The sequence below is a fragment of the Podarcis erhardii genome (assembly GCF_964252035.2).
Source record: "Podarcis erhardii genome assembly, chromosome: 7".
Classification (NCBI taxonomy): domain Eukaryota; kingdom Metazoa; phylum Chordata; class Lepidosauria; order Squamata; family Lacertidae; genus Podarcis; species Podarcis erhardii.
The window spans coordinates 30498315-30516766 of NC_138511.1; the positions used below are offsets into that span (position 1 = coordinate 30498315).

Consider the following 18452-nt stretch of genomic DNA (forward strand, 5'->3'; position numbering starts at 1 on the left):
GCGAAGGCGGAAGTGGGCGTGGCGCGCAGGCGCAGTAGCGAGAACAGCGTTCGCCGCCGACTGACAGGAGCCGGTTTTCGGGCTCTCCCGCGACGATGTCCCGCAAGCAAGCGGCGAAGGCCCGGCCGGGGAAGGCGGAGACAGAACGGAAACGGGACGAGCGAGCGGCTCGGAGGGCGCTGGCGCGCGAAAGGCGGAACCGGCCCCAGGCCGAGGGCGAGGGAGGCCTGGCCGGGCAGCTGCAGGCGCTCGGGCTGCGCCTCAGGGAGGTGCCGGGCGACGGGTGAGCCATGCCCCGCCCTCTCAGCTTTGAAACTCCGCCCACAGCAACGGCTCCTGCTCGCGAGAGGCAGATCTAAGCTACACCCGCCTACAACCCCCACGCCCCGCCCACAGCCGCCCTCTGCTCGCGAGGGATCCAAGCCACGGCCTTGGCAGCTGAGGCGCCAGTGGTTGCTTTGTTCCGTCCCTCAACTTTGATGTCTAGAAGCAAACTCCGCCCACTCTCAGTGGCTCCGCCCATACGGCCCAGCAAACGTTCTGAGCCAAGACCTCGTTCCCAATATCTTTCTTTAGCATTGCCAGCTTATTTTCTGGCGTTTTTAAAAGGCCCCTGTGCTTTTATCAAGCTCAAGACAGTCAGGAGTCTGGCATGTAAAGCTTTCCTTCTCTCCATGGTAGGAAGTTGTGGGGGGAAAGCTGCTGTTGAATTTCCTTGTTTTCTTTAGATTCATTAAAGGAGCAAGTTGGAAAAGGAAGCAGAATTATACTCCCTGCTCCTTCCCCAAGGCCTGCCATCTTTATCCCTTATTTATTTCTCCCTTATTTATTTATGCAAAGAACCTTTCTCCTGTTTTTTTGCCCCGCCCAAAAAAGCACACAAGAATAGCTTACAGAATGCTCTATAAAGTCTAAAAGGAAAAAAAAAGACTTTCCCTGTTCCCTGTTCTCAGGCTGGCTGTCTAAAAAGGTGCAGCCAGTGCTTTTTTCTGTGGGGATGCAGGGGGACACATACTCCTAAACATTTTGTGAATCTTTGTACTTTTGTTCATTTGCTGTATTTTTCCCGATTTGAACTAGAAAATGTTGATTTTCTTGAGGCAAAATGAGAGTACAGTACCCCTAAACATTTTTAAAGAAAAAAAGTACTGGGTGCAGCACAAAAGGAAAATGGATTGGGATAGAGAGGAAATAAGCAAACCCAGGTATCAGTTCTTAAGTTTAAGTTCTTTTGGGGATCCTTAAAAAAAGCAGTATGATTATTATAAACACATAAAAGGAAATGTGAGGATCAGGGACATATGCTTGGCTAGACAGACATCCAAATCTGTATTGTACTGGAAGGAAAATCTTGTAGAGTGTGATTTGACAAAAAAACTTAGTAAGACCATGGCACCAGCTTTGCATGCAGAAGGTCCCAGGATCAATACTGGCATCTTCAGGTAGAGCTGAGGGAGACCCCTGTTGAAAATTCTGGAGACCTGCTGCCGCCTATGAGTGTAAAGCTAGCTGCACCAGTGGCCTAACTCAGAGTAAGACAGCTTCTTATGGGCCTGTGTTGATTCAGTCCTGAATTGTTAATAAACCAAGGACCATGATGTTACTCCACCCCCCCTTGACAAATCTCCAGACAAACTCAACTGGGCATCATGTCTTCCCACAGGAACTGCTTGTTCCGGGCTCTTGGGGACCAGCTTGAAGGTCACTCCCGAGATCACCTCAAACACCGCCAGGAAACTGTGGACTACATGATAAAGCAAAGGGAGGACTTTGAGCCTTTTGTGGAGGATGATGTTCCTTTTGAGAAGCACGGTGGGTGTCCTTTGTGAGAGGCGGATGTTGTGCCTACTGCTGCTTTTGAGTGCTGTTTGTCCAAAATACAGGCTGCTAGGCTGCTAAGTGGGATCAGCCAGTGGGAATATGTATTGCCAGAGCTGTCTTTCCTATTGGGCTTACTGGTGCGTTGTGCCAGGGCGCTGGCCTCTCAGGGGCACCCCAGCAAGTGGGGGAGCTGCACGGCTTTGCCGGCAGCCTCCCCTTTCCCTGCATGCCCGCCAGTGGTTCTAAGCTCTGTTCAAAGTGCTGGTGCTTATATTTAAAGCTTTCCATTGCAGGGGTGGCTAACCTGTGACCCTCAGAGGGTGCTGGACTGCAATTCCTGGCCTCCCTGACTCTTGCTTGGGCCTGGTGGGAGTTAGCCACTCCTCCTTTGTGGCTTGGCATCAGGGTCTGTATGTTGAGGTCACATTCAAAACCTAGAAAGGTTGTCCAGTACATGTCTGTTTTTATTTTCCCAGGCATCTAGGTTAACATATATTCTCCTGTTGTGCTCTTATGTTTGTCTTGCCCTGCTGTGCTACTACTGTTGTTGCTGTTGAACTGTTTGAAATGCTTGTCTAACTCCGCCTTCCTCACCTTGCCACTTTCCAGATATTTGGATTATAATTTCCATAGTTGCTGTCTGGGGCCTCTGGGAATCTTCCAAAACATCTGGAAGATGGCAAGTTAAGGAAGCCTGTTTGAATTGTGGGACTTATGTACAATACTAGGGCTGTAATAATTCCGGGGATCTCAAAGGCAGAATTGATGAAAGGGGGTAATTTCCAAAAGGCGGTGGTTTGTCCTGGCAAGTCAATTGAAAAATGTTGTTTTTTGGGCGTTTTTGTAAGAAAAAGCTCAACAACTTTGGGGTTTGTCTAAAAAAAAGCTAGAAGCTCAATATCTCTTGGCATTTTTACTTTTTGAAATATGGCAACCCTATACATACCAACACTTGGAGGACTTTGGAAGAAAAAATGTGTGTACTCCAATGCATTGCATCAGAATTCACATTGTATCATTATAGGAGAACCATTAATATTTCCACACATAGTCATAAACTGTTTCAGAGCCCCATATTTGCCTTAAATTGGGAATGAATGTTGTCAGTGACACAGGTTTATAGATAAAACATCTCCATGTACCCCATCAAGAGCTGAATGGGATCCTGCAGGTCTTGGTTGCCTGGCATTACTCCAAGTGAATGTCCCTTTGGCAACTTCACTTGTTCTTGTCAAAGGGTCTTTTGTTCTGTGCTGTTGCCATTGCCTTATCTGTGTAGCATCTTTCTTTTATTTGCTTATTGTCCTCCTTCAATGTACATTTCATTTCTTCTTCTCCTCTCTTCTTATCTTTTCCAGTTGCCAATTTGGCACAGCCTGGAACTTTTGCTGGCAACGATGCCATTGTAGCCTTTGCAAAGAACAATCAAGTCAATGTTGTCATCCACCAGCTCAATGCCCCTCTGTGGCAGGTAAGCCCCAAAACACTCAATTTGTCATAATGTGCCATTACTTCGGTTAATGCATAATTTTCCTCATGTTGCAATACGGCTAACAATAATTTTCCAAATTTGGAGAAGGGGAGCAGTCTCTTTCTTATGCAAAATAGGCATCTAGATTACATTATTTCAGTGCACCCCACATAGGCCTGTCTATGACAACTTGTTTGGAATTGCGGCTGGTACAAAATGTTACAAATATTACATTGGAATAATGTCACCATTCATATTTCCCTTGGTCTTGAAATCCTCTGCCATACTTATAAGCTGGGCTTCAGTCTCTCCAAATTTGGGCTTTCCTTTTATTGGTATTTCTGACACAGCTGACCCATGAAATGCATCCTTGCTAAGGATCTAGGTGCTGGATGGGGGAACTGGTAGAAGGGAGTTCTTCTTGGTAGAGTTATGAGAGGCTTATGGGCCTCCCCTTCACTGAGCTAGATAGATGGAAACTGTAGAACCAATAAATCACATGAATCCACACTGGAAATGGCAAGCACTTGCCTCAGTAAAGGCATTGCTTCTTTTTGACGAAGCTGAATGCTCTTGAAAGCATCCAGATTTAAAGCCCCACTTGCATCAATCTCTCATCATGCATCTGCCCCGACCCACTCTTCTTTCTCAGATTCGTGGAACAGACAAAAGCAACGCTCGAGAGCTGCACATTGCATATCGATATGGAGAGCACTATGACAGCGTGCGGAAGATTAATGACAATTCTGAGGCTCCTGCCCGGCTACAGACGGAGGTTGGTTCTGGGCCCTGCTAGGTACTCTCTGGTGATGTTCCTGGGATGGGACTTTCTCTTTTTGCTGAGCAGTGGATGCTTAGCTTGGCAATACAGTGATGCTGTAAAAGCAAAGTAATGCATTTTAACTGATTTCATACCCTGTTAAAACAGATGTTGTGGAATGAATCAAGTAGTGGGTGGGAGCCTACTTGGATTTAATTATCCAAGCTGGGTAAGATAAGGGTTTGGGAGGGATGCCTAGCTCAGCTGTAGAGCACTTGCTTGGCATGCAGAAGGAGCAGGTGTAATTCCTGGCAACTCCAGCTAAAAAAGGATCTCTGATAGCAAGTACCAGATACTCTGACCCACCGTCAAAGGTGAATTGATACTCTCCCTGAAGCGTATGGCTGCTTAGTTTCACACAGTGCTGCAACCATCTTCTGATCATTTAGCCCGTTTCCTGGTGATTTTTCCTTCCAGAAACTGCTGGGCAGGTGGGAATAATTCTGGCTTGCAACTGAAATTGTTGAAGACACACATTCACTGACACTCACTTTCTCTCTTTCTCTCACTCACATACACTTCCATGTGCAGAAGCCTCTGGGGAGTCCGTGAGCAGCTGTGCATGGCTCTTTCCCACCTGGGTGGTCTCGTGTCTGCCTGTAGAGGGACTGATTACATCGGAAAGGCACTGGGTTTATTTATTTGTGTATATTTTTGTAAACCATTTTGGTTTACAAAATGTAAGCCACTTGTGGGTTACAAAATTTTTGTAAACCATTTTGTTTTATTTGTGTATTTTTGTAAACCATTTTGTAAGCCATATTTTCCAACTATTTTGTTTGAATAGTGGCCTATAAATATTTTCAGTGGAATAAATGACAGGCCTTGCTCACACGATCCACCCGTGCCCCCCCCCATGACATAGGATGACATATTGCAATGCCTTCCTGTCATTCCAGATGTTGTGCAGAAACGAATGTAATAAAAAAGAGAAGGAGGAAGCAGAATCAGAAGAGGAAGTCCAAGACGAAATTGAGGATGCTGTCCAGAAAGTGCGGAATGCAACTGGCTGCCTGGTGAGCCTGTGCCATTCCTTTGCCTGGGGAAATGCTGGTGGAGGTGCCTCTCAGGCAGTGAGGGGTGGGAAGCCCAAGGCCCCCCAGATGGTGATGATAATGGAATTGAGCTCCCATCAGTTCCAGTAGTCCCATCAGTAGTCAGGGATGATTAAAGCTGTCCCTTGACAGTGTCTGGAGGTCCACAGATTTCCTTCTCTTGCTGTAAGATGGGTGGAACCTCAGCCCTGGGAGCTAAATGTGCCCCTAGTTGGCACTAGGCTAAGCCCCCTCTCCCCTAGCTGCAGCCCTCATCTGCCATACGTCGTTCCCTCCTTAAGTGTTTCTTCCTGCTAGAATATGTTCTTGAACTCTGAGAATGCCTCTTGGTTGCCTGGGTGTATAATACAGAGAGTTATGTGTGGAAACAAGCCTGCTGTACAACGGTAAAATTCACTGTCTATCTGGCACATGTTGTTTGCTTTTCAGGATTCTGATTTAATCATCCGGATCCTTGAAACGGAGGACTACAATATCGAGTCTGCAATATTTGTTGTGTGTCAGATAAATGAAGTGAAAAGGCTCCGTGAGTAATGGGTTGCTCTTGCCACACAATTACCAATTACAGTAAAGCAGCCCGTTTGAAATAAAGGAGGGAAGCAACATGGAAGCGGAACACGCCCCCCCCCAATCCCTGCATTGCAGGGCTTTGGATTTGATGGCCCTTGGCATCCTTTCCAACTCTACAATTCTATGATTCTAATAGCCTGTTCTTATTCCACCTCTGTCTAGTCCACCTTCCTGTTCTCACAGGGGCCAACCAGATGACTGTGAGAAACTGGCAAGCTGGAGCACTCTTCCCTCTTGTGGTTTCCAGCAATGGCTGCTATTCAGAGACATGCTGCCTCTAATAGTGGAGGGAGAACGTAGCCATCCTGGCTAGTAGCTACTGATAGCCGTACTTGTCTCGAGCTGCCCAAGTTGGTGTCTGCCACAACCTCTGGCAGGTGGGGGTGGGGGGTGTACTTATCTCTCCCACCTCCTTGCTGCTTCCCATTTACAGATACTCTGTTCCAGGCAGCTACACAACCAGGAAATAAACCCACTTGGGGGGGAACCACATGCAGGAAGGAATGGATGGATGGGAGACAGGCTGGCTTAAGCCTTCTGTTTGCTACCCTTTCCTCCCCTCTGCCACTCCACAATAATGGCGCACTCCACTGCATCTTCTAGAATCAGTATTGTAGAATGGGGAGGGACCCAAGGGCAATCTAGTCCACCCCCGTGGCCCGGGATGGGTCTCTGACAAATCACTGTCCCTCTCCTAGATGCTGAGAAAGCCCAGGAAGCCCAGGAGACAAACCGACCAAAACTGCATCCCAGGCCAGCCCTGTGGGAAGAGAATGGAAGTGGCACTAGGATTTTTGGGAGCCAGGAAATAGAAAACAACAAGCCCCAAATGAGCTCACTGGAAGGAAACCAAGCCAGTAAAAAGCAGGCACCAAAGGTATCTTGAAGGGGAGAGGGAGGGGGGAGTTCTGTGGGAGCCCTGGGGTTTCCCCCTGCCTCGCAGTGGTACTTTTAATGGGGGATTCCACAGAGGAATCTGCCTGGATGGTGTCAGAGTCACATCCCAGGCAGAAATTCTGAGATCTGCTCTCTCCCGACTTGTCCTCCCAGCATTGCTATCCAGCTCCTTGTCCAGACACTCCACTCAGGCTTGTGGTGGTATCACTTTAAAAAATATCCCTACAGTGCATGTGCTTCATCCAAAACAGCCTTCCCCGATCTTGTGTCCTTCAGGTTCATGACTCCATCAGCCCCAGAGCTGGTGGGAATTGTACTCAAAACTGCCTGCAGGGCATTAGGTTCGGGAAGGGTGATCTTTAAAACTGCAGTCTTGCCAAATCATTCCCTTAATTCCTATTGTCCCATACCCTAGACGCACTGATCTGATTTGTATTCCCGATTTGTGAATCCAGATAGGATCTGGCCTGGACCTGTTCATTCTAACTTTCCTCCAGCTCCCAACCCTGGTGTCCTTCTTACATGGCGTTATAATTAATAACTGCAACAGTTTGGAAACTGTCTGGCTTTCTGAGTGGTGTGTTGAGCTACCGATCAGCACAAATTACCATGAATCGATCTGGGACAGCCTAATTTGCTCCAGAGCGATTTGTTGCTTCTTCCATCCAATCTGAACAGGGAAAAAATTGGCCTGATTCAGTTCTGAATTTGGCCAAAGCTATTGCACAGCCCTAAGCAGCTCCTGTCATTTTGTTATTTGCTTGTTGTGCTGCCACTCTCTCCTCCTGCTCATCCAGGACAGAGGCAAAGTCCATCCCTTTCTTGACGTCCCCTTTGTTTAGGCCTTGGTCCCTGCCTTCTTCTGACACTTGCACCCCCAGACTCTGCTACCTAGGGGATCCCTCTAAATCACAGTCCTCCTCCTCTTCCTTTAGTGCTTTGCTAATTCTCCCCTCCGGCAGGTGTCCAACAGGCAGGAGAAGAAGCAACAGCGACTGGAGAAGAAGCGAAGGCAGGAAGACAGACACCGGCAGAAAGTCCTAGGAAGCAAGAGCAACCTCTCAGACAATAATAAGAACGCCATGGAGTCTGAGTCGCAGGTCACCCTGGTGAAGACCATTGCGGCTCTCAACATCTGACTTAATGGTGTTTCCCCATTTCTGATGTGCGTGGGAAAATGAAACTCTGGCTGCTGAACTTTGCACCCCAAAAGTACCTTCTTCAGAGCAAACACTTCGCCCCTGTCTGTCTTTGTGAACAGGGGTATCTGCTATGCTGTTTAACTGACAGTTAAACAATTCTTCAGTTGTGCACAAGAACACTGTTGTGGGATGGCTGAGCAGTTCCTGTGCTGGAGCCTGGACAACAGAGGCCTTAAGGGTGGAATCCCCAATCATGGATCCTCTCGCTGCAGAGCTCATGGAATTTGCTCCCGAATCTTCCATGGCCACTTCCCAATTTGTCTTATTTTCAGTGACCCCCGCCTGCAGGAGGGTTAAAGGGTTTCTTTGCTCAGGAACACACCTTTTTGGCAAAGTCAGCAGGGAAAAAAGAAAACTGCTTCTGACTTACATCCCAAAGTGAAAACTTATCTACCAAAGTTGGTACTGAGCCTGTTAGATTGTTGCTTTCTCCTCCCAATCCTACTCCCCATGGCAATATTGTTAAATTCTAGGCAATGATCAATCGTGCACTTTAGCCTACGGAAATGATGGTGGCTTGTGTCTGGGTGTGTGTGTGGTGGGTTGTGGGTTGTGTGCATAGTAGCAAATTCTATACAGACAGGCCGATAGTGTAGAGAAACTTTTCCTGTCTGTGGCAGGGTTTGTTTGATCAATTACTCACTTGCACCCCTAGCAGGAATAGGCCACAATTGTGTCACAGCACTGGTTGGGCAGCTGTCCACCATTACAGACTTGTGGGGGAAGGACCAGATCTCATCTTGTGCCTGCCCTTGTGGGATTCTTAGTCCTGCCCCACTTATGCAGGGATATGGGCTCCTCCTGTGGGGGTGGGCAAATCAGAGCATGAAGTGGCTGAGCAGCGCTACCTAAGTTGGATTTCAACTGTGGCCCCTTCACCAACGATGGGGAGGAAATGGACATGCCCCATCCTTGCCAGCTTACTAGTATGTGATGCAAACAAGGCTGACCCAAAGTGTACTTTCATCTTGAACATTGGCAATTTTGTTTCCTTGTGAATGTCATGGCCTTCATCCAAAGACACTTGGTACTCAAAGAATTACTTCTTTATCATGTTAAAATTTATAGACCCAAGAAATTATACTGGCAAACTTCCAAGGGACACTTGTTCCTTAATTTTGTTCGCTAAAAAAACCCCATTTTCCTCCCTAAAGAGTTCTATTATAGTTGGGTTTTTTAAAAGGCTAATTCAGCAGATATTACAGGTAAGGGGAAGCTACCCCCCGCCCGCAATCCCACCAGCTGCTTTTGGATTCCAATCCTTGTCATCTCTGGCCAGTTCCTAGGCTGACTGGAGTGGAACAGGGTTTGTGTGATTTCAATATGTATATTCTGCAGTTGCCATAAAGAGTGGGTTTAGTGTGCCTAAATGGGTTGATTCGGAAGGCAAAATTTGGATGGAAGCAACTTTTTTATCCTAGTGCTGCGACAGTTGGAAAATGTGGCACTTGCCTAATGGCGGTTTGGAAACAGGGTTCTGGTGCTTCTGATACTTAAAAGCCAAAGGGTGGATATAGCCAACACATACTAAAAAATGCCATTCAACTAAAAAAGGGCAGAGGGAAAGCTTAGGACCACTGGGAGTGGCATGATGCAAGCTGCTAGTTCAGCCTTGGCCACTTGGGAGCTGTTAGTCCAATATACCTGGAGGGCAGCAATTTGGCCAAGACTGCTATAAAGGCAGTGGTTGCCCCTGCCCTTAGAACGGAAGCTGATGCCAGAGCTGGCAATCATGCCTCTCACCAGGCTAGGCTGACAGGACAGTTTGGTGAACGTTCTCCTTACAGTTAGTTCTATGATGCCAACAATCTGGACAGCTGTTCAGCAACCCCAAGAACTTTTCCTCTCGGTGACATCAAGTAATGACAGTCCTCTTCGTTCTGGAAAAGAGAGCCATAGCAGAGATCCAGGTTTGAGGTTGTAAATATGTTTGGTAGATAATGGAGGGGATAAAAGTTCTGCATCTTTGTGGTTATCAAAATAAAATTGGCCTTGTTGGGGCTATCAACCAGTTAAAACAGCCACGTTTCCCTTTTACAAGCCTGTGGTTCTTCCTGGCAGTGGCCCACAGCCCAAGAGCAGGTCTTGCGCTGGCTTTCAGGATTGCACATGCCACTGCTTTCCCCAGCATGCACAAATTGTATGCCCACTCTTGTCCCACCCACTTTTGCCTCTGGCCCCGACTGCCATTGGCACATGAAACACTTGCCTCTGCAGGAAAGTTCAAGGGGCAAAAAAATAAAATCTGAACCTAAGGGAAAGCAGCGCTAAAAACCAGCAATAAAAGCAGTTAAAGCACCAAAGGCAGGGATAAAAATCAGAGTTTTATGTGGTGCAGAAAAAGACGGCTGCTGAGTGCCTCTGGGAAGAATTTTCCACTTAGAGGCTTAACATTGTCAAGGCCCTAATATTCTCTTTGCTTGTATTCTTATTTCTTATTACATTTATATCTCCCCTTTTCCTCCTATATGATTACAACCCACATGATTCCCCCTCCCTCACTTTATTCCCGTGACACTCCTGTGGAGAGTGTGACTGACCTGAGGTCATCCAGGGAGCTTCATGGCTGAGTGAGGATTTGAACCCTGGTCTCCAAGTCCTGGTCTGGCACTCTAGTCACTAAACCACCCTGACAGACACACACACACACACACTTGCCACATGTAGTGGAGTGGTTTGCCTCTGGGTAATCCTGAAGATAGCAGAGTGTTTGACCCATATCTTGGAAGAACAGGGGTAGCAAGGTGTTTGTGTTCCCCAAGCAAAAACGTGTTGGACACATCAGGCAGTTTAGCCCACCTTGCAGTATAATTTGAGATTTATCAAATTCCAATGCCAACTGAAATGCAAGAATTTGCAAAGGATATGTCCATTTGAAGGATGAGCAAAATACCATAGCTTCTTTTGAGTATATTTGGGATCTGTTTACGAAATCATAAGACAAGATCAACATTGTCCTGAACTAACCTTGCCTGCAAACATCTGGTGAACTCAGCCAAGTGGAGCAAACATTTCAGGGCTCTAGAAATAATATTCACTGCCTACAGTGTTTGGCGCATATCTTTCCTCCTGAGGGCAGATACCTTATTTAACCTGTTTGGGCTTGATAAATATTTGGTCTTGACATTTGCTCAGCCTTTGAGGCAGGGCAGCAAATCCCACAAGTATTCATGCTGCTTAATGCCCACTTTGGGATCACAGATTAGACTCCGCTTGTCAGTAGTGCCTGCTCTTCATCCGCTTGCACTGGAGTCTCTAGCTGGATACTTTTTGGTTCTCATTGGAACTGCTTGGCTACTGTCCATGCCTTCACTGGTTACATGTGACAAACTCTCAGGGGTAAAACTGCCTTCATCTGTGGAGGCAGAGTACAGTATAGTCATTGTGGCTAGGAGCCCTAAAGCCCTACCTTGCTTTTCATTGTGCTGAACCTCTTCCCTAATTCTATTTTCTTAAATGCAGGGGAAGCATTCAAAAAGGTACCTCCCAACTGCAGTTCAAAGTAGTGTAGCTCAGTCCTACAAACCTCGTTCTTCTGTATGTGTCAGACGAGCTGAGATTCCATTGCAGCTTTGTTCACCCCCCAAATACTCTGTTCCAGTTTGGGAAATTATGGAGGAGACCATGAATTCCATGTTATTTGTTTTTATTTACTCATGTCTGCAGCTTCTCAACTGCCCATCATCCAGTATAGATCTCAGGGTGGCTTACAAGCATTTCTAAGAACAATTCATCATTAAGTCACTTGAAAAACGAGTTTGGGGTTGAGGCCAGATCAGCTGGTAGGGTCAATTCCAAGTCTGAGGGGGCCTCACTTGAGGTGGAGAAGCTGTCCTTGAAATTTCCAACAATGCCCTGGAGTGACACAACACTAAGGGCATTGTGGGAAATAAAAATGGCGAGCGCCTGCCAGACCAAGTTGCCAGGTGCTGGAGGCCCAGGAGAGGTAGGAGTGGTGTGGCCTGCCCAGTTGTTGAGGCCCCCACGGCATCTCAAGTCAGGTGATGACAATGGCGCTGCAAGGTTGACTCTAAGAAATGATGGGATGAAATAAACATTGAGCAAGAGGATATGTTTAACTGCGCCATCTTCAGGAAGGCAGTTGAGAAAGCAGCCTTTCCGGGATACTAGCAAGGAGGCGTGGGGCCTCTACATAGAATGTTTAGGTAAAAGGCATATTTGATGTGATAGGCAGCTTTTTGGAAACAGAAGCTGGCTACTTTATCACACTCGCAGGTCATCTTCTGGCACATTGTCCTTCCACCTGGAAGACAAAAGAGCCAAAAGTTGAGATAGATCTGCACATCCCAGGAGTGGGACTTATCCACTTGTCTCTTTGCGTCTCTTACCGTTTCCAACTGTGCCCCCTTGGCCTCAACAAACCTTTTCCCAGAGAGCCAAGAGCTCATTGCTGTCAGGAGCAAGCCAGCAGTAAATAACATACAGCAAGAAAAGTTAACTTTTAATTAAAAAATCAGGATCTGCACAGGGATGCCAGGCCTAATGAGCACAGCAGCAGGTCTTGCCCCTATGAAGCAGTTGTGCAGACTGAAAGTCTCTGCCATCCACAGCTGCCTAAGTCTCATCCTCTCTATGGTTTCCCCCCAAGCAATCTGAGACTCTGCCGGTGTGCCTGCTTTGGCTCCTCCCACTTTGTGCCTCTCCTGGTCTGGGGAGACCGGGGCGAGAGGAACTTGTCACAGCAGTAGGAGGAAACACCCGTGCTTCTTCACCAGCCTGACTCCTCTCTGCCTATTGGCCTCCCTCATCTCCTTCTCCTGCTGCAGCTTTTAGCTCTGATTCTGGACTGCTCTCTGCCACAGACTCCCCCTGCTCACTAAGCCCTGTTACCTCTTCAGTTTTTGACACTTCTTCCTCCCAGTCTTCTCCCTCTGACAACTCATCATTGTCCCACCACCAATCCCCTGGCTCTGAGCTTTCTTCCCCTGGGGGTTCCCCAGCTGGTACCTCCCAACATTCCTACATGTCCAACCAGTCTGTGACAATTGCACTTTAGACATACCCATGACTTCTACCCATACACTGAAAAACACTGAAAAGCCCCCACATCCTTGTTGACTTTGTGCCTGCATGTTTGCTTTTTGTTTGCTTGCTTTAGTTGCCTTATTTAGTTAACTTCCTAATTCTTTGCCACACCTTTCCTTGAAGCAGGAAGGCGGGGAACCCTTTTCAGCTCCGGAGTCAGCTTCTAACAGCCAGCAGAGAAGCCCACTGGGGAGTAAACTGGTTTTCTCCCCCATCTCTAGCTCTCATCCAAGTATCTACAGCCACCCCAAACATACTCCATGTTCACACATACCACACACGATTCTGCTCTTCCCGACAAAGTAGGTATAAAGCTCTAGTTTGGGTTTGCAACCCAGTTTTTCCATCTTTCCATAGCAACAATCATGGGAATGGCAGCACCTGGAAGCAGCACAGATCAAATCAATTACTTCAGGCAAGAAGGAAGACAATTAAGACAGAGAGAGTAGGTACATTATTATTCACGCTGTAGAGGGTTTTTTTTTTGGGGGGGTGGGATCAGTCTGGATGATGCCCCCATAATCCAGACTGATTTTCACAGAGGATGTTGCAGGTGTGGCACTCATCTCGCTTTTCAGGCCAAGGGAGCTGGCGTTTGTCCATATACAGCTTTCTGGGTCATGTGACCAGCATGACTAAACCACTACTGGTGCACGGAGGACCGTGACAGAAGCCAGAACACACCAAAACGCAGAAGCGGTACCTATTTATCTACTTGCACAGGTGTGTTTTTGAACTGCTAGGTTGGCAGAAATTAGGGCAGAGCAACAGGAGCTCACCCCGCCGCGCGGATTTGAACCGCCAAACTTCCGATCAACAAGCCCAAGAGGCTCAGTGGTTTAGCCCACAGCGCCACCTGCTCTGACAATTGGGAAACACTGGTCTGTGAGCGCTGCAATTGGAGAACAGCCTTTACCAAAGGTGTCATGGACGTTGAAGATGCTCGAACGCAGGACCAAAGGGAGAAATGAGCTAAGAGGAAAGCATGCTTGGCAATCCCTCACCATGATCAACTCCAGCCCAGAAACCTATGTCCCCACTGTGGAAGGATGTGTGGACCCAGAACTGGCCTCCACAGTCACTTAACTCACTGTTAAGACAATCTTACTTGGTTATGGTAAAGGTAAAGGGGACCCCTGACCATTAGGTCCAGTTGTGACCGACTCTGGGGTTGGGGCGCTCATCTCACTTTATTGGCTGAGGGAGCTGGCGTGCAGCTTCCGGGTCATGTGGCCAGCATGACTAAGCCACTTCTGGAGAACCAGAGCAGTGCACGGAAACGCCGTTTACCTTTGCCAGAGTGGTACCTATTTATCTACTTACACTTTGTCGTGCTTTCAAACTGCTAGTTTGGCAGGAGCAGGGACCGAGCAACAGTAGCTCACCCTGTTGCAGGGATTTGAACCGCCAACCTTCTGATCGGCAAGTCCTAGGCTCTGTGGTTTAACCCACAGCACCACCTGCGTCCTAACTTGGTTATGAGTGATTGCCAAATAAGAAGAAAACGTAAGAGTCCTCATCAGCATCCCAAAAGCATGAGATGGCGGCAAGTGCTGCAATTTCCCCACATATGATGCATTTTGGTATGCTATTTCCACCAATATATATATATTTATGCATACACCCCGCCCCATGCATATTTGAATGCATTACTAGTATGAAGGATGGTACTGCAAATTTGGTCAAAGTGCAAATTTCAAAATGGCTGCATTTCCATTTGTGTTTCGTTTCAGGGAATGCAAATTAGGTAGGTTTGCCTTTAAATGCAAAGAACGGAATCCCATTTCTCCCTCACCCCTTGTTCTCAGCGAGAGTCCCGCTCACCAGTCAGTTTCATCCATGGGCTTTCTGGATCCTCCAAGTCCACAGTAACATCCGTACCCATTGTAAAAGAGAGAGGGCAGCCTTCCCGTCAGCTGACGGACCATATCCGCAAACTGGATCAGGTTGCTGCTTCCTAAGGAGACACCTGAAAGCAAGAAGCCTGCCTGAGAACCTAAGAAGAACCTTCAGCCAAATCAGGCCAAAGGGGGTCCATCTAACCACCATCCTGTCCTCACAGTGGCCAGGCAGCTGCCCCAATGGGAAACTGACATCCAAGCTGGTGGCCAAGGCTGCTTCCTGTTGGAGGGAGTTCTGTGGTTTAACAGTGCACTGCATGAAGAACTTTCTTTTATCTGTCCCAAATCCTCCAACTTTCAGCTTCACCATTCTGGTGTTAGGAGAGAAGGAGGAAAACTTTTCTCTATCCGCTTTCCCCTTGCCATGCAAAATTGTACATGCTTCCATCATGTCATGTACCACTCGCTTTGTCTCTGAACTAAGACGTCCCAAGCGCTGCAACCTTTCTTCATAGGGAAGGGAAATCCCAGTGCTCCTGTTTTGTTGCATTGCTCAGCCTGAACTTTGCATGGATTGAAAGCAGAGCTTTGCAGAATTTCTGGCCCACCTAAAGGAGCTTAAAACGACAAGGGCTTGCCAGTCACAAAATGGCAGGAGGTGATGTTTTTGGCTCATCAGCTGGCAATGAGCAACATCCCTATCTAAACCCTCTTTTGGAAATAGCATACACACAAGCTCAAAAATCACACATCTCCTACGCCACAGTGATTTCCTTGAGGCAGGGAGTTCCATAGTTCAGCTTTCATCAAACTAAGCACAGACATTAGCTCTGGAACTATTTTCATTTGCCTTCACCACTTCAGGCAGAATTGGGTGATCTGGTTTTAGAAGGATTTTTCATTTCAGGTTTGCCACCCTGAAAATTCTTTTTACTGATCTTCTGTCAGTTCTTCTCCCCGACCCCCATACATTTAACTTGCATTTTCTTCCCCTAACTTTTCTTTCATCACCCCTCCCTGGTTCCTTTTAGGTTCATGTCTTCCTCCTATAATGCGGAGAAGCCCTACAGTTTCAGGAATGCTGGTCTACAGTCTAACCACTTGCTAAAATCTACAGAATAATAGCACACATGAGGGACAGTTCATGTCATTGCAAGTACAGTGTCTATCCTTGAAAATAACATGCGTGAAAGAGCAATGGCAAGAAAAGTTGATGGAATACACTGAAATGATGAAGCTAACTGAGAGACTCAAAGATAAGGACAACAATGACTTCAAAAAAGATTGTGAACCTATTATGATGTATATACAGAAACAATGCATTGAAATGAACTCACTTGCAGGATTCGAATAATACAGTTACAACGGACAAATATAAATAGAAAATATAAAAATGAAATTAAAATGTTAAGAACAGATTGATAAGGTACAACTTTAATTTTAGTACATAAGGCATATAAAATTATAAGCAGAAGAAATAAATGTGCTATAAACCAGAAAGGGAAGCTGGGGGAAGTCGGGGGTGTTAACTGAAAATGTAAAATGTAATTTGAATTTTTGATTATGCTAAAACTTGTAAAATCTTAATAAAAATAATTTTGAAAAGAAAAGAAAAGAACATGCATGAATCTTGGTTGCTAAAATGTTAAAACAGACCAACGCAACTCTTCTTCTGTACTGAGGTATTAGAAAATTTAGATTTGGCATCCTTTAGACATGCAACTGTCTTGAACATGCACTTACCACACAGGAGAAGCAGAAGGACCCCAAACGAACACCCCATCTTTGCACAGTTTGTCCAAATCAGTAGAATGAAATGAATGTTCCTTAGAATAGGACAGAAGAAGTCAGGAAGTTGCAAGCTACAGTATACCATATATATATATATATATACACACACACACACTCTCTCTCTCACACACACACATACACTCAGGCTATTGTTCTGTGCCAGTTCACTCCATAGCCTTAGGAAAGGATATATCAATATTGACAGTTCTCACTAAGGGCCCTTGAGTACATGAAGGCGTTCCCGGGACTTGCCCATCCATAGAGCCAAACTAGTCCCCAAATTCCAGGGACACTTGTCACAGCTACGGTGGTGAGAGATGCGGTGAAGCTCCTTTTTGAGGTGGCGTGGTCCTCCCCCAAGAAGGAGATCTCGGAGGACCCAGCTGAGAGGCTTCAGATCCTCACTGGGGCCTACCGGGGTGTACTCACACACTTCAACATGGATTGGGAAGTGTTCGTGATCATTCCGTTGCAGCCTACCTAAGACCAGGTTCAGCTCACTGGATGCAGCAGAGGCTCTATGCTAGATTCCCACCGGGTTTGTCACTGCTTCTTAACAGGAGGAGGAGGAGGACTGAGGCGGTGAGGAGGACAGTGCACTGCAAACACACTAGCAAGGAGTGCAGGAATTGGCTCCGCTGGTGCATTTTAAAGACACTGACCTCCCTCCTCCTCTCTGAATCTGCCATTTGGTGCCTGACATGAATTATGTGCAAAGAATTATGTGTAAAGATTCTATCTTCCTGGTTTCTGATTTTCCTGGTCAACTTTAATAAGGAATGGGAAAAATTTGCAAGTTACCTAAGAGAACACTGCAAACAATTAAAAACTTTGGCAGGATTTTAGTAACACTTGTAAATATATTAAAAACTAAGGTAAAAATTGTTGTTGTTTTTTGAAAAAAGAAAAATCAAGAAATTATATGATGCAGTAGATAAAATTTGATTATGGAAACTATGAAGGGTGGAGGAAAATCTAAGGATTCAGGGAATCCTATATGTTAATGTTTACTATTATTGTTTGAATTCAAATGTATAGTGTAAAACTGAATTTTTAAACAAAGAATTATGTGTAAAGAACCTGGCTGGACAGGTATCTTACTTAAACACTGGTGATGGGATAGTGTTTTCTTCTGCTCCTGCAAGGCAGGCCACAGGGCTCACCCATGCTTCACTGCCGCTCCCTGTCCCTGGAGTTCACCACTGCCTTCTGCCTAATGGTAGGGCCAGACCTGTATTCAGTGTATGTAACTGATGCATAACACTGCCAAAAAGGAACCTTGGTGCAATTGCACAGTGTTACAAAGGTTGCATCAAGATTCTGCTGTCCTGTGCAAAGGGCTGCTAAAGCACTGCGCCAAAAGAATCTGCAGAATGCAGGGCAAGGTGTTCTATTGCCTTCCTCTCTGCGGTCTTCCTGCACTTGAGGAAGCTTCTCTTGAGACAAGCTTTCACTCCTGTTGCTGCCTTGTTCCACCCCTCGTGCTGTGATCAGTGAAGCCTACTGAGAAGATCCAGGGGTTGCCAACCTGGCACCTGCAGGTGCGTGTGTGCCAGCCAGGACCTCTTGCGGCTCCCACAAAAGGTCTCCATAAATAGCCCCTCAAACCTCCACAGTGTGCAAGAGGCTGTTTGCTCTTCCTGCTCAGTTCCTCTTTGCATTGACTTAGCATCTCCAGTTTTGAACATGGCCTATTAAACATGCCCATGTTTCAGCAGATGCTAGGATAGGGACACTCCATTGTGAACAGAGAAGAGGGGCAAAGCATTTCTCTCTCTCAGTTAGGAGCTGATGTGTAGGCCCTGGTCCCCATTTTGCACTCCCTATTTTTTGGTCTTGTCCCTTTTTAGATGTGGCAGCCCTTTTGCCAGACCCTCCAAGTGTCCCTATTTTCCAGGGACAGTCCCAGATTTACAGAAGGGGTCCTGTTTTTTTATT

The 18452-nt window shown here is 46.6% G+C and overlaps 2 protein-coding genes across 2 annotated transcripts; one reads left to right on the forward strand and one right to left on the reverse strand.

Annotated features, from left to right (window-relative positions):
* Positions 1–3: 3 nt before the first annotated feature.
* OTUD3 (OTU deubiquitinase 3) lies at positions 4–9854 on the forward strand. The gene is made up of 8 exons (XM_081872381.1): positions 4–283; positions 1664–1812; positions 3180–3292; positions 3945–4067; positions 5012–5128; positions 5597–5693; positions 6436–6614; positions 7597–9854. Exons 1-8 carry the CDS (start codon positions 96–98, stop codon positions 7771–7773), a joined length of 1143 nt encoding a protein of 380 aa, XP_081728507.1. The 5' UTR covers positions 4–95; the 3' UTR covers positions 7774–9854.
* Positions 9855–11465: 1611 nt separating this feature from the next.
* Positions 11466–16629, reverse strand: LOC309346999 (group IIE secretory phospholipase A2-like). Its single transcript, XM_081871423.1, has 4 exons — positions 16467–16629; positions 14707–14851; positions 13157–13263; positions 11466–12100 (listed from the first exon to the last, which is right to left on the reverse strand). Exons 1-4 carry the CDS (start codon positions 16597–16599, stop codon positions 11964–11966), a joined length of 522 nt encoding a protein of 173 aa, XP_081727549.1. The 5' UTR covers positions 16600–16629; the 3' UTR covers positions 11466–11963.
* Between the last annotated feature and the right edge of the window lie 1823 nt (positions 16630–18452).